This window comes from Sturnus vulgaris, chromosome 1 (assembly GCF_052056855.1).
Source record: "Sturnus vulgaris isolate bStuVul1 chromosome 1, bStuVul1.hap1, whole genome shotgun sequence".
Lineage (NCBI taxonomy): Eukaryota > Metazoa > Chordata > Aves > Passeriformes > Sturnidae > Sturnus > Sturnus vulgaris.
In genome coordinates, this window is record NC_142243.1 from 102,451,730 (window position 1) to 102,468,505 (window position 16,776).

The window sequence follows — 16,776 nt, forward strand, 5'->3', positions numbered from 1 at the left end:
CAATGACTTTTCAAAGGCAAATTTCAATATATAGTCTAGTGATGTTCTTGATTTCCTTATTAGTGGAGTTTTAGTCAAAGAGAATTAATAATTAATAACAATATCTGAAGATATCCTATTTTGATTCATTGGAAGGACTGTTGAATGACAATGGAAGTATAAACAGCATTTTCCCCCTCATTATAGGAAGAGTTGCATGTACCAAGTAGCATGGTAATAAGAGAAATTCTATAGGTGACCATGCAAGTAATGGATGAAAATTATGCTCTGAGATAACACAAGGCAAATTGACTATGGAGAGTGAAGTCCCAGATGCAACTTCGATTTTATTTTTGCTTAACCTTATAGTATATCTTGATGTTATGTCAGTATATAGGGATGTCAGAAAGATCTAAATTCACACGTATCCTTTAAAACTAGCTTTTAAGTAAAAAAAATTTGGAGGATGTAATATCAATAGCTAGAAACTTCCTTCCATTTTCACAATTTTCTTTATTTATGACTCTCATTAAATATTATTTCATTAAAAATAAATAAATAAAAAAGCACAATTTGTAAATCTAAGGGGCTTTGTTGGACCCTATCTGGAAAATTTTATTCCACACCTCAAAATGTGACAGAAAAGAAAAAAAAAAAGCTTTTTGAAAAATTTTGATATGAAATTGATTGTACAACACCATTTGTGTTGTCTGGATGACATAATACTCTGCTCCTTTACTGTTCTGAATACCTCAGTGCCTGAAAATGCTTACAATGCTTAATTGAATCAAATAAGGACCTCATTGCATTAAAATCTTTATGATATATGAGACATTAGAAAAGGATATCAGCCTTTAGTACAATTCATGGAATAAGTAAAGAAAATACATTCTTGGTAGTAAAGTAGTACAGTGAAATATTGAAATCAGAGGTAAAGGAGAGACAAGCCTATGATCATTGAGACCCAAACAAAACAGAAACAGAGTCTATTCCATTGCAGGAGATAAGGGAAAATTCATCAACTGAGTACTAGATTAAGAGAATAAAAAGGCAAGAAAAAATATTTGTAGAAATTTTGTCAGTTAGGGATTTTCTATCTCTATTTCTCACTATTCTGAAAAAATATGCAACCTTTCAACGTGTTGTCTCTTTCAAAAACCAGGCAAATTCTACCCTTTCCTATCTGATACAACTGCAGACTCTGAGACAGGTGTATTCTTTCAGCATGTTTTCAATTGTCTTCCATGGTGGTGGTGCACAAACTTTTTCTGTCCATGAATTTAAATTATGCCTTTAAATTGAATAACTGGATTGCATATCAGACCAGATATTCTAAAACTCAGATATTCAGATATTTAAAAACTCTCCACATGGTTAAAAATAATTTTTCCTTACTCTATTTACCTAATGTGTTTTATTAATAAACAAAGAACAATGTAAGTTAATGAAATTGGTTCTTAAATGGCCTTTTTTTCTCCCCTTACTTCCTTTTTTAATATATTTTTAATTTTTTTTTTTTTTACACAAAATTATGGTTTCTTTAACTGCTTGTAAGGGACTGCTTTCTTCAATATTTATTTACTTCAAAAATGCATCCTGGTAAGTTTCCTCAAATATAAGAATTAAAATCTGATTCCATTCTGGTGTTCCATTGACATACATTGCATGTTCATTTCAGGGTATTTCTGATTTGTTTTGTCTTATGTGGAATATTAACTCTAAAACGAAACCCAGAAGTTTAACATACATCAAATTCTAGAAAGAGCATCCTCCTAAATTGAATATCAAAGCTTCTTTTTATCTCATGTTTGGAGGAATTAAATCTCCAAAACCATAGAAAAGGTGAGTTCACTGCACTATTAGCTTTAATGTATGCAAAGAATAATTATGAATTGAAGAGATTAAAAGAACCTAAATCCTAAAGACAGTTTTGGAGCATTTTGTGAAGTGCCATCCTGAAAATCATTTGGCAAACAGATTCAAGTGTGAATCACAGAATGCAGTCCTTTACATCATTATGCTGACAAGTGGTTCTTCAGTACTGAGTGGTATCCTGCAGAGCCAAAAATGTTCCAGTAGGATTTGCCCAATGAATCAAACATCTTGTAATTGGATTTGTTACTTGCCTACAATAAAAAGCAAATGCCAGAAGGCAAGAATTTCTGTTTTTACTGTGTACATGTGTTAGTCTTTTTAATCAGCAAAATATTTATGCTAAAATACTTGGGTTTACTATCTTAGAAATAAATAATAGTCCCAGTTAAGGAAAGCTACAATTAAAACTAAATGCTTGCTTAGTTTTTAGTGTAGACATTGCAGTGCACCGCAACTACTGGTACTGCCATAATTGAATCTTTTAACATCTCAGCATCTGTTTAACAAATCGATTTTTATATCAAAATAAAATTGCTGAAGCTATTAAACGAATGCAGAGAATGAATACAATTTTTCATAAAGTTAAGTTCTAAGGTAAGCTTTTCCATTTTTCTTTAGCTAGGAAGCATCCGGACTGAAGTAGCATTTAGCTGTATGGCAGAAAGTCTGTGAAAAAGAACAAAATATAATCATTAATTTATCAGTGTTTAGATAAGAGACACAGATATTCCTCCTGCTTCATTTTTCTTCCCCACAAAGAAAGTGAAGTAGGAATAACTCTATGTCTTGTCTATTAAACTATTCATTAAATAACTTCATACCTCAGTATGTGAGGTACATGTGGAAAAGCTATGCTTCCAGAAGAACACAAGATTCCACATGAACCAGGGAGCAGTCTCAAAGGTTTAATTGCCTCCGGGGGAATCCACCACATCCGTGTGTGTGTGTGTGTGTCAGCGTGATGTTCTTAGCGGTACCTGCTGGTCCCTTTGGAGGAAGTCAGTAGACTCCAAATGAAACACTTAATTACTTAACTGCTTTCTGATGTTGCAGATTTAATTTTATTATTATCTTAGAAACAATAACACAAATACTCATGGAGGAAGTTTACAGAAACATTAGCTTGCCTCTGGCTCAGTCCCTATGCAGCGTTTACCTTAATCAGCACTTCCAAAGGTCACCTTTGTAGGGCAAAGGTTTCTGACAGAGTCCTGTCCAACCTCAGCTTATCCTTACATACACACAATCAATTTTGTTGGTGGGAATGGTGTGGGTGACTTTCTTTGTACCTAGAGATTTTAAGATGGATTGGGTCATCTTTTCCAGGTTCTTTCTAAAGTATCTCAAAAGAAATTACAATGACAAGACAAGCGTCTCCTGCCTCAGGCAGGACTGAAATGTTTGAGGCTGTGCTTCCAGCTCTATGTTATATGGTTGATAACAATGAGTGAAATAATGATTTTGTGTTTTCGAAATCATGTATTTCAAAGGTTCATGAGAATCTTTGTACACAAGATCACAGCAATGAGTGGCAGCAAACCCCTAATCCAAACATAAGAATGCTGCACCACACACAGAAATATTGAGCTGGTCCCAGCTACATATATCTTCAGCAAACTTACAGGTCAGCAAACGGTTATTCGGCTCTAAAAAATATTAGTGGATCAGAGATCAGAGTTGAAAAAGGCAAGAGACTGGTTACATCATCGTGTATGCTCATGGCCATCAGGAAATAGGTACTGTGAAGTCAGTTTTGTATGCCATAGTTCAAACGGAGTAAAATATTACCAACAGTCATTATAAATTAAAGTCATTTTTCAATATTGGTTCACTCATGTCTATTGGTGATTAATATAGGGAATTTTCCACTAAGAGAATGAGAGCTACCAATGATACTGCAGAATGAGGTTGTAGAACATACAGTATGTCATCACATCCTCTGTACTATCTCCTTTCATAAGCTGAACAAGTAACAGCTCTACCTCTCAGTTTCTTTAATTATTGCAGGAAATCTTATCCTTCACCTTAATCCCCCTTCCCCTAATTTTAAACAAATCTGCTACCTTTCCCTAGATTTGTCAAAGGTTTTTAATGGGCAACATAGTTTTTCAAGAAATAAATATCACAATCTGATACTGCAAAAGATGTTTTCAATATCTAGTATGGACAGAAATCTAGCTACTGCTTGTCAGGCTTTGAAGACTCAGGGTTTGGTAATCCAAAATTGCATTTGGGATTTTTGTACAGTGCAACAGGTATTGTAGTAAAGTATGGGGGATATGTTAATATACTATGTTAATATATATAAAATACTACAAATGACATGATTTCTAGTGAGTCTGTTCCACATTGATAAAAATCCACAGCCTTAAAGGCACTAATCAACCTAAAAATTACTTTCTCTAGGCTATTTTGTGCATGTATATCTGAAAGATAATTACACTGCTAATTCTATATAATAGTTTGAAGGCCTTCCCTAATGACACAACGATATATTTTCAAAATGAAGAAAATAATGTGCCAATTAGAGTTAAGTGAAATTTAAATACATTCATAACATCTAAGTAATTGCTCTCCATGTAAGGGAAGTTCTGGGTGACTGGTGGAGACATATGCAGCTATACTGTATTAATGTGCACTACCAGTCAACATAATTTGGTCAAATGTCACATCGAGATGTGCATTAAAGAAAACACCTCTCAAGGTTAAGTAGCAGCTTTTAAACTAGCTAGTTGTGCAGCAGACGGGAAAGACAACTGTTGATACACCTCTAATTAATTGACTGAAGAGAATATTACATTTACACGTTAGTTCTGATAAGCACAGTATAATTAAATTCAGAATGCTTATTAGATGTAACAGTCCAGATTTATTTTAAAAAGTATGCGAAAGACCAGAAAGTCAAAATAGACAATTAAAATATTTAGATTCAATAAAAATAATAGCTAAACTTGACTAACCATAAAGAAAATAATTCAGGCAGATTAATGTAAGCTGAGATGTTAATGGAAAAGGTGCCTTAAGCTACAGCAGGATTGGCGTCAATTTTATCCAGTCACAAAAATCAATTAATCACTCAGTCAATCACACGATATGTATGTAGGGTAAATGGCAAATGTGATTGCACTTAATAAAAAATTAAGTTCAAATTGCAAAATAAATTTTTGTAAATTTTAGTCCTTTCTCTTGGCTGCTGCTTTTTTATAAGCTTGGTTAAACATTACTGTCTCAATAGTGACTTCCAGCTTAGTTGAAGGTAGATATGCCTGCCATATTTATTCCTTAGGAGTTTAGTATGCCTTCTTCTAGAGTCTCCAAATAAAATAGTTAAAATACAAGGAGAATGGAAAATTTACTTTCAAAAAATCTTGGTACTTACTTGGTAAAAAATCTCGGATTGCAAAAGAGCAAATCACAGATAAAATACCTGAAAAAGATAATGCAGAGGTTAAACACAATAAACATGGAAAAATTATTATCCTACTCTATCTGAAATTCAAAAATTATAAGAAGTAGCAAGAATAGGATTAAGCCCAGTACTTTGTATGCACCAGAAGATTTTGTCATTGTTCTGTAAAGATAATAAACCCAAAAAACAAATAATCAAACCCACAAAACATTGAAATAATTGAGATATTTATTATTATATATTATTAGTTGCAGAAGTAATATAGTCTAGGTGTCTAATATATTGTGCAAGACCCAAACTAGTCAATGAAAATGAGTCCATATCTAATGTTTTCTGGAAAGAGGATAGAGCAGTAGCACTTACAATACACTAGGGTGCTCAGTGTTCAACCACATTAAATGCAGTTAGGACGAATAGCCAGTAGACATAGAACAAATGAACAAGTCTGTAGTGTAGAAATAGAAGGTTTCTATTCCTTTAAGCTTTTTATAACATGGTAATCTGTAGGGGTTAGATACACACACCCTTTCTTCTTTATTCTATTAAGTGAAAATTAAAGATAACAGCATACAAGAGAGGAAAATTACACCACAATAATAAAAACACCAATGCATAAAACAGAACACGCAACTGAAGCAACATCATGTTAAGGCTGTTCTTGAGATAAGAAATGTTTCAGAAGCTGCATATTAATGAATTAGATTGGCGTACATTAATTATTCCTCTTCTTGTTTGCTTGGTGTTATTAAATCAAGCAAAGGCACCAAGAAATTCCATTAAAATAATGTCTTTCAATCTGCTTTTTTTTTTTTTTTTTTTTTTTTTTTTTTTTTGGTTTGGTTTGTTTGTTTTTGTTTGGTTTTTTGGGTTTTTTTGCTTAGTGCATTAAAGGACAGAGAGATTTGTTTTTTTCTGGAGTCACTGTTTCAAAATTATATCATCAAACACATAGAGGACTTGGTCCTAGCAGTCTCTAGCTTAGGAGTATCTACCACATCCCTTGCTACCCTATTTCAGTGTTTCGCTACTTCCTAAATAAAAGGCTTTACTTATAGCAAATTATGGGACTTTTGTTACTTTTTATTTTCAGTGAGAAATTATTCTATTAAAAAATTATCTATTTGTGCATATTACTAGAGTGCCCAAAAGCTCAGTGCTTTTACTAATCCTCCCTTCTGCTGCATACTATAATTATAACACAGAGTACAAGGTCATTTCTTTTACAAAGACCATAGCAAATGAGTGTAAAACAAGAGACAACTGACAGATAGGGAAAGACAGGAAAGTACAAGGGGATAATGAGGCAATACTAGACACAGTGATAGGCAGCAGTCTCAGCACAGAATCTTCTTAAACAGTGTGAGCCTTTTTATATTTATTTTTCTTTAAAGTAGGTAATACTGAAGTTTGGATTTTTAAAGAAAATACTAGAGAACAATGAAGGAATAAGAAACTACTTTTGAATAGTTTATGAGATTCACTTCTGAGACTGAGCTACAATCAGTGGAAGAGAAGGAAGATGATTGTTCCACAGGGGAACAATTGGATTGTAAAAAATGGCAACACATGCTGGTCAGAAGCTGAAGGCAGTGTCCCAATGCCAAATGAGTAGGAAGATGTTCGAAGCAAATAGGCTTTGAAAGGTCCTGAAAGTAAAGGCAAATTGAGAATGTTTGATGTATCAGAGGAGAAAAAAACCCAGAGATATGTATAGATCTCAATTCCATTAAATAGCTTTGTTTTTTAAAGGAATTTGCCTACCATCTGTAATAGTGTGCGCAACATATCAGAATCAAAAAATACTTACTTGTTCCAATTCATTCGAGACATGATGCTGAACTCCATATAACACAGGATATTACCATAAATTAGTAAAAAGGAGACACCAAAATGCTCCAAAATATTCATTGCATATTTTATGCTGCTCATATGTGACTACTGAGCACATTGCAAGAAGGTGGCCAACAGCAGACCAGCACAGCAGTATTCTGCACCCTCACTATGTTGTTGTCTATTCAGGTATCTTCAGACAGGTTTTATAATGACTGTTTGGCATTCACTCTGCATGAAATACTGCCCCACAAGCCCGAGATATTTTGTTGAATAAGGTGAAAAATTCCAGAAGCATCCAAAACAACAAAAAAAAGCCTAGCCAGGAGTATTTGCTATTGCCCAGACTGAACAACTCTCTTCACATATAAACAGTGATTAAAATACATTTTTCTATGATTCCTCAGAAAGGTCTCGTTGACTGTTCAGCTTTTGTTGTTTGAGTAGTCTGTCCTTTGCAATGTACTGCAACAAAATGAATGTTCCTTTTCAAGGTTACTTTGTGTGCAGATTACTGCATGGCATTAAGTACACCCTTAGCATAGAGACTCTCCCAGGTCTTTAGGCCTTCTAAACTACACTCAAGCCTTATTTTAGAGCCAAGCTGAGCTTTGTTGGACTTTTCTTGCATGTCACAAATATTATTCTTGCAGCTATGGGAAAATAAGCAGTTTTCTACAGGAAACTGAAAAAAGAGGGTACCTAAGTCACATTCCTTCTATTCAAATCTTGTCTTGCACTATTAAAGCTTTACAGTCAAAAAGCACATAATGTGAAGAAATTGGAATATATACTTTAGTCTCTGCAGTTCTATTTTACTTTCTTGTTAGAATTCCTCTCTATCTGTCTTTGCAGATTACATTTTAACAAACTGTTGTCCAACATCATATTAAGTTGCTGGAAGGAAATATATAGTTTCCTGTATTATCTATCTGTCTTTTTAAGCAATTATGACATTTACTTTTGGATAAGGATGGGTATTTAAAATAATAATACTTAAATAATGAATTTAAGATACATAGGTTTATATTTTACCCTGGACAACCAAAAGACATGGATTTTTCAGGTCTAAGATAAATTCATGCAAATATTTTTTTAAGTGTGTTTTTCAAACTGACTAGTGTGTCACAAATTCATAAACCAGACTTCTCCTTCATAGGAAATGTTATTCTTCAATGCTAAAGCCTTAAAAAGAATGGTGAATGCCATTGTCAGATAGTTTTTAAGACTTGAAATGTTTAGGGTAAGTGTTTTCAAATTTTTTTTTTTTTTTTACCTCATAGAAGACGGCTATCTTAACTGAACATAAAATTATATTTAAAATTTCCTTCATTGTGCTAGAAATCACTGAAAAGTCAGAAATAGCTTACAGTTTGTGAAAAGTCTTCACTTTCTGAAAGTATACAAGTAGAAATGAAACTAGCTACAGATACCTACAGCTTTTAAGATACATTTGCTCTTTGTCAGATTAATTGGAGAAAATAATGTCAGAGGTGGTAAAATCTGTTAAGACACAGAATCATGGAATCACAGAATACGTTGAGTTGGAAAGGACCCACAAGAATCACTAAGTCCAACTTCTTTTTGCCTTGCACAGGACCATCCCCAAGAGTAACACCATGTACCCGAGATCATTGTACAAATACTTCTTGAACTCTGTCAGGCTCGGTGCTCTAACCACTCCCCTAAGGAGCCTGTTCCAGTGTCCAAACACTTCTTAGTTGAAAAACCTTTTCCTAATATCCAACCTAAGTCTCCCCTGACATAATTTCAGGTCATTCCCTTGGGTCCTGTCACTGGTCACCACATAGAAAAGATCTGTCCGTCTTTTTCCCCTTAAAAGGAAGATGTAGACTGCAATGGGGTCTCTTCTGAGTCTCCTCTTCTCCAAGCTGAAGAGACCAAGTGCCCTCAGTCTCTCCTCAATACGGCCTCCCCTCAAGGCCCTTCATCATCCTCATGGCCCTTTTTCAGATGCTCTCTAATAGCTCAATTTCTTTCCTAAATTGTGGCACCCAAACTGCTCAAAATATTCAAGGTGAGGCTGTCCCAGCTCAGAGCAGAGCAGGACAATTCCCTCCCTTGCCTGGCTGTGATGCTGTGCCTGATGCCCCCCAGGACAGGGCTGGCCCTCCTGGCTGCCAGGGCACAATGACTCGTGGTCAACTTGCCATCGACCAGGTCCCTTTCTGTGGCACTGCTTTCCAGCCTCTCATTCCCCAGTGTGTCTGTACATCCAGGGTTGCCCCATCACACGTGCAGAATCCATCAATTTCCCTTGCTGAACTCCATACAGTTGGTGATTGCCTAGCCCCCTAATTTTTTGAGTTTTGTCTGTAAGGTCTCCCTGCCTTCAAAGGCTCCCCCAAGTTTTCCATCACCTGCATACTTGCTTAATATTCCTTCCAGTCCTGCATGAAAGTCATAAAGATGTTGAAGAATACAGGAGTGAGCATGGAGTCCTCTGGAAAATCACTAGTGACAGGTTCCCAGTTTGATGTCACCCCATTCAGTGTAACTTTGTTCCCAACCCGTGAGCAAGTTGCTCACCAAATATGATGTGTTTATCCATCTGTGTGCTGAAAATTTTGTCTGGAAGGATCCTGCGAGAGAAAGTTTTGAAAACTTTGCTGAAATTCAAAAAGATTACATCAACTGGCTTCCACTGATCAACTAGGTGAGACACCCTGAAGTGAAAGGAAATCAGATTTGATAAGCAGCACTTTCCTCTCATAAAGCCATGCTGGTTGTGACCAATTACTGTGTTTTCCTCCAGGTGTTTTTCAATACCTTCCAGAATAACATTCTTCATAACTTGATGAGGCACTGAAATGAGACTGACAATCCTGTAGTCTCTGGGGCTCTCATTCGTGCCCTTCTTGAAAAGTGGGACAACATTCACCAGCTTTCCAGTCAGCTGGGACCTCTCTGGATTCCAAAGACCACACAAAAATCATCGAGAGAGGTTTTGCAATCATATCAGCAGCTCTTTGAGAATTCTCAAATGAATCCCATCAGGCCTTATAGATTTGTAGGGATCCAGCTGGAGCAGCAGATCCTGCACAATTTCAGAATCAACTGGGATTTGATCATTGTTGTAGTCACGGTCCTCCAACTCGGAGCTCTGGGAACTCCTTTGTGCATCAGCCGTGCCAAAGGCACAAGCAAAGAATCCATTAAACACCTCTGCTTTGTCCATATTTCTGTTTGGCTGGGAAGGAGAAAGTTGTAAATTTTTGCTGCATCTTCATGGTATCCTATCACCTTTGACATTTTTGCAGGCATTTTGCTGAGCTGGGAAAGTGGGTAAGAAGAGGTTAAAAAAATATCTGCACCACTCTGATTCAGCTGTCAGTCATCAGGGCTACTAAGGCTAGATGTTCACCCTTCAGGCAGTTTTGTGACTGCAGCTCAAAATGAGTCCTGTCTAAGCAAAAACGTACAATTATTCCAATCAAATTATTCCTAGGCTACACAATACAATTACCCAGCCTAATTTGAAAGATGAATTAATTGAAGGATTATTTTCCTTTTTTTTTTTTTTTTTTTTTTTGCATAAAAGTCCCTGTGTAGGATATTCATAAAGAAAAGTTAAGCAGTTGACTTCCATGTTAGAGACTCTGAAAGGGTGTCTGTTTTAATAAGAAGCAGGCTTTGATTCAGCTCTTTACTTTAGGAGAGAGGAGGAGAATTTAGCACTGCAAATCAGTTCTTACATTAGCACAGAATCAATACATAAAAGTAGAAAGACAAAAGTGATGCCTTTTCAAAGTTTTCTTTCTTTTATTTTTTTCCCTCTTCCACAGATTAAGATTGATCGGAAGAACGGTTCAGCATGAATTCCTCTGTATTGCTGCGTCTCATGGTGATGCTGGCTCAACTTTGGCCTTGCTCTCCCAGCACGCAGAGCTCCAGAACTCAAAAGACAGTTCAATCTTTCACAGCAGTTCGAAGAGTGAAACGTGGCTGGCTGTGGGAGCCCCTCTTTGCAACTGAGGAACAGATTTCACCGAATCCTGTGTATATCGGACAGGTACGATAAGCTGTGATTCAAGGACAGTGCAGGGTTAGTTTTAGCGTGTTGATCAGCACCTTCTACCCTGACTTGGAAGACCAAATATCTCCAGTGACGTGGAAACAGCAGCAAACGTAGAAAGAGGAGGTCAGGAAGCTGTAATAAGGCAGTGCTACATCTCTCCTTTCCTATGACCTTACTCAAGGTCAGAGAAGTCCGAGAGCTGTAGGCCATGGCACTCCCAAGCACCTTCCTTCACTCAAGACTGCTGTCAAGGAAACTTCACATGCATGCTGTTACTAAAACTAGTTCCGTACACAGCAGATGAAGGTATAAAGCTGAAAAGTTCCTTTCTTCCTTCTGAATGGAAGTTAAGGAATCATTTATCAACATCTGGCAATTTGCTTGTGCTATTTCTGGCACTGCATCAAAGCAGCCATACTGAGCGTAGTGTAGTTTACAAACAGTATTTAGCATGATTTTCTATTACACTAAGTAGCAGCTGATTTGCCCCTCATTAATTTTTAATGAAGCTGATTAATACTAAATCCTTTTACCACTAAGGAACTACAGGAATCTGCATGGTTCATTAGATTAATGTAGGTTTAGCACAACGAGCAATTATTTTTCACCCTCCTTTAAAAATGTGCTTTAAGATAATTGTCTTAATGAGGGTTTATCTGCCCCGTTCTCTCTCTGCTTATCATTATTATTATTGTATTTATTATTATTATTTATTTGTATGCTAGAAGTAATTTTAATCTTGAGATCTGGTTTTATTTTCTTGAAGGCCCTTTTTAAATGAATGAGCCAAAATAAGTTTAACTGCTAATTAACTAGCACTAAAATTTAATTGGGCCCAAAGGGTGAAGTGCTCAAAATTCATTAATTACTTTTTCACAGCCCTTTCAAAGTAGTTACTATGGAAGTGTGATGTCTCGCTTCTGAAAGAACAAGTAAAGACATACTGCCTATTTTTTTAAATTATTTTTACTTTTCCAGTACCTTGAAAACAGTTTCCTGCAAAGAAACTTTATAAATGTAATGTATTGTCCTGATCTCACCTTTTTTATTTCTCACAGGTTAACTGGGGAATTTATTGAAGATTATTGTTAATATATTGCAGTGAAACCATTGTGTAATAAGACATATTTACTTGTGTCTTTTTATTGAGTAGAATATGCACTGCTTTCAGCAAATGAAGTGGTAGTCTATGACCAACACATGAATTTTTAGTAATTAAGGCCTTGAAGAAAACTGCATCAACGAAAATACAAAGGTAGACAGTCTCTGTTTTTAAATCACTATTCCATATAAAAATCCTTTTACAGTCAGAACTAAATTTTCAAATTTCATTTAACATAGACTCATAACTCCTTTTTTATTATCAAGATTAAGAAAAAATAAATTTGTCCATCAGCACTGCAATAGTAGATACACAAAATACTTTTTCTCAGTTCTCATTTACAGTGGTAAGACCATTTATTTTGTTCCCAGCCTAAAAAAACAAGTAAACTGAGAACCTTTGCTATTCTTTCTTAGCAAATGTCATCTGTAAGAGACCTCTCATTTAACATGCTCAAGGTCATGAAATCTTTTGTGGATAAAAGATTCTGAGTGAAATTGCTAAATACAGGTTATGTCTCAGCAGCCAGTCAAAGGCATGCTCCCAGACCCTAAGGGTTTGATACACTCTGTGGTCACATCTGAGCCCCATGTTAGTTTAAAGGTGTGGATATAGATCACTTCTCCCATGTACTGGGTTTTGTGATAAGGAAACCAAGATTTATGGATAACAAAGAATCTGCATTGCCTCTTAGTGAGATGGCAAATTTGGATGTGCTAAAATGAGTTTGACCAGACCACTTATAAAGGGGGTAACATGGCCCATGTTTAGCACACAACTGCTTATGTTGAAAATATTAATGTTGTTCATATTTTAAGTAGTTCTAAATCCCCTTAGACTTGAAAATTCTGTCTTTTGGACTGGCAAGGATAATTAATTCTGAATATTTTAGGCCTTAAATACCTTTACAGAACTCAGAGTAGGAACTCAAAACCATTCCTCATATCTCAGAAGTGTCCCTGTCACATTCTGAATAAATTATCCGTCTGATGCATGCAGACAATTATGAATTATGAAAATCTTAAAAGGCATAGGCATTCTTCCAAAGAAAAGTTAAAATTATTTTTGCAACTTCAGAAGTTATTACAAAATATTTGAGTACATCCAATGGGCAAATGTTACTTTTCCTTTCTATGGCCTCACAACCTACAACGAACTTTAGGGTGAATAACTATAAACTAAACAGGGAGATAATTAAAGTCAACAGTTAGGCATATCATTTGCATTTTAAACATGTTGCTTCATAAGAGAAGCAAGTTGAATAATTTCTTCTTTTTGTAACTTTGGATTTTTAATTAGTATCCAGGCTCTTAGAGAGTTTGATATTTTTTGTTGTAAAAGCAAAATAAGTGGAGAAAAAATAAAGAATTAATTATATAATGGAAATTTTTGTTTCCATAAAATTCAACTGTGGATGCCTGCCATGTTAGGAAATTTAGCTATTGCTCTTAAAATATTGCTCTATTATATAGCACTAACATTAATAGAACTATTTTGTTGTCATGAACAAATGCAGTGCCGCTGGACCAAAATTGTCTTAGAGGCCCAGTTTCATCAAAGGAATCATCACCATAAAGTTCATTTTATCAATAAAACAGAGGATGTAGATCAATAGGAAATGTCTATCAATTTATTTTGAAATAAACAATACAGGCTTTCACCAAGAATATATTTTCACCTCTAATATTTCAATAGAAACAGCAAATCACGGTCGCTCACATTTACACTTAGCATTGTTGAGTTTAAAAAGACCCCACCAACTTAAAAAGTACAAGTGTCATTTTCAATAATAAAAAAATTAGATCATGTTTAATGACCCTTGCATTGTCTCCAGCAGAATTTTAGGGGAGCTGATAAAACACTGAAACAAAGTAGGTACTTATAGACATTTTCTTCACTCCAAAGTAGTTCAAGCATCTCTTTTTGGGTATATCATGCATTTATATGCCTGATAGATCAACATTTTAAATAATTTTAAATATTTTAAAATTAAAATGGTTGGCTGAAAATGGTTGACAGTACCTTCTTTCAAATGCTAGTGTCCAAGCGGGTTCATTAGTGACAGGGCTCACTGTAGAATCAAAACAAAGCATAAAATGAATATTTCAAAACTTTATCCTTCCAAAACTGTAACTTATTTTTCTCTTTTGTACTTTCAGCTGAAATCAGATTTAGACAAGCAGGATGGCAGCTTAAAATACATTTTGACTGGGGAGGGAGCTGAAAGCTTTTTTATCATGAATGAATATAATGGCAAAATTTATGTAACTCAAAAGCTGGATCGAGAAAAGAAATCTTTCTACATTCTAAGAGCACAAGCAATTAACAGGAGCACTCATCTTCCTGTTGAGCCTGAATCAGAATTTATCATCAAGGTTCGAGATGTCAATGACAATGAACCTCAGTTCTTGGATGGACCTTATGTGGCCACTGTTCCAGAGATGTCACCTGAAGGTATGAGATGCTGTGAATCAAACAGTATTTCCTGATTTTTTCTAGACAGCTGTGTTGAGGTAAAATCTTAATAGCATATTTTAGAGGCTGCATCTCAGTAAGAAGGAAGCAAACTGCTTCACAGTTTTGGAAATTTGCAAAGGTGTATTCTTAACTTGTGGGTTGTAAATGCCTTTACTTAACATTCTTGGTTTTAAATATTTAGGTGCCTACATCTATCCTAGTCTTTTTACAAATTCTGGATTCATGCTTGGATTGACTATAGATATTTTTCTTTCCTATCAGTGATTCAGCCTTGAAATTTTCACTTGTTTAAAAATATAACGTTTCCAGTTGAAGTAGTTACAGTACTGCAGCCAGTTGTGAAGATGTGGTGGCCACCCTCACTCTGCATGTCACTTACCTTTTATGCTGCCAAGCCTCTTTCCTATCAGTCAGCTTCTCCTTGTTTGGATCAGATAGTATGCAATGAAGGACTGCCTTCCGATTTCCTAAGTATATGAATTGCAATTTTCCCGTCAAGAGGAACAGCTGTACCCTTTCCTTCCTACTTTCATATGATCAGATAGACCTGTACTAGGGTCTGTCATGTATCTGGAAACTTAATAAAACAAATGCAAAGCAAAGTCAACATCTAGCAAGTATAGGCATGCATATATATATATATATTTATACACACATATTCATTCATAATATGCTCACATGTATGTTTAAAGCCTTCAAAAACCTCAAAGTGTGAGTACAACTGACATAAACAGGCATGTTATAGATAATATCTCCAAAAAACTGTCTTCAAAATCAAAGAGAAACCAGATTCTTCAGATCTTATAGAAAGGATCCCAGTAATCTTTTAAATTTATATGCCTTCTTTTGTTTATTTCTATTGCAAATAATACTGAAAATAAATTCAAATATTCTGCTGCTTTAAATGGTATGAATTAATGAGGTCATTAATGTAATTAATGTAATAGCATTAGTGATGCTATTAAGCATTATCTGCTCAAATTTTAGAGCAGAATCAGTGGATCTTTGACAGCAAGCAATAAACTTTATCTTCTTACCAGCCAGGATAGCAGTTGAAAGAAAAGGATATTCATGCCTGGTATTTAATTGAAAGTGGGATTAGTATCTTAATTTCTGCCAGGATGCAGCAGCTCACCATCACTACCAGCAGTAGACAAAAGACCTGCATTTGATCAATTTACTTGCTAGTGATACTTGCTACCTGCTTATGCCACCTTTCACCAGGGAAATCACTTCTATTGTTTCTTCACTGCCACTTCTGTGCAGACAGACAATTCTGATCCTGACCTCTTGGTGAAATAATTTTTTCTAACATAATCAGTTGCTTGCTCAGAGGGTTCTTCCAGCTTTTGCATCTTGCTCATTTGCTCTAGTTTGGAGCTAAGATAGGTTTCTTGTCAAAGTCCTTTGCATTTTTATTTTTATGTTCTCATAGTAAAAATGAGTATAGGAACTATACTCATTTTTACTATGAGAACATAAAAAATGTCTAGAATTATCTGGGATTTCAAAACTTTAGGACTTTGATAATTCTTTTCTGTTATTTTTTTTTCTCAGTGATAAAAGATTATTTATAGGCCCCCTAGTCTCTTATAAAAATGTTTTTTAATTAGCTGATTATTTAGTATGTCTTCATTTGTACTCACAGAGACTTGTAATCATTCACATAAGTGTATGTACAACTGAATTTCTTCCATTTTATCTTTCTGTCTTCATTATGGCTATAAGGAAAAGAAAAAAAAAAACGAAAAAAAAGAAAAATAGTCTGGCAGGGTGGTACTTAAGAACAAAAATAGTAGTAATCTTTTCCCAGATACCTCTGTTTCTTACCTGAAACCATCAACAAGCAGTTGACAATCAAGAAGTTTCACTCTATACTGCCTTGAGTTTTCTATAAATACACTAAAAATGAAAGGCTCAACTGTCTTTGTCCACTTTCCTGTGTCATCTATTATATATTTAGATTCCTAAAACACGATATCACTTCAGCATAAGATTAATTAAACTGAAGAAAATGTAATTTACTTTGTGATATTCCTGTAATATTATAAATTAAAAAAAATT

At 35.0% G+C, this 16,776-nt stretch overlaps 1 protein-coding gene across 3 annotated transcripts in view; it reads left to right on the plus strand.

The window, feature by feature from the left end:
• The window catches only part of CDH19 (cadherin 19), a 112,927-nt gene that overhangs the window by 63,512 nt on the left and 32,639 nt on the right, over positions 1 to 16,776 (plus strand). For 2 of the 3 annotated variants that reach the window (XM_088172704.1, XM_088172707.1), the window contains exons 2-3: positions 10,900 to 11,126; positions 14,394 to 14,688. In XM_088172704.1, the coding sequence (XP_088028830.1) occupies positions 10,929 to 11,126; positions 14,394 to 14,688 (493 nt within the window). In that variant the 5' untranslated portion in view covers positions 10,900 to 10,928. Of the gene's footprint in view, positions 1 to 10,899; positions 11,127 to 12,190; positions 12,388 to 14,393; positions 14,689 to 16,776 lie in introns of all 3 variants that reach the window. The other variant, XM_014870894.2, reaches the window with a different exon arrangement.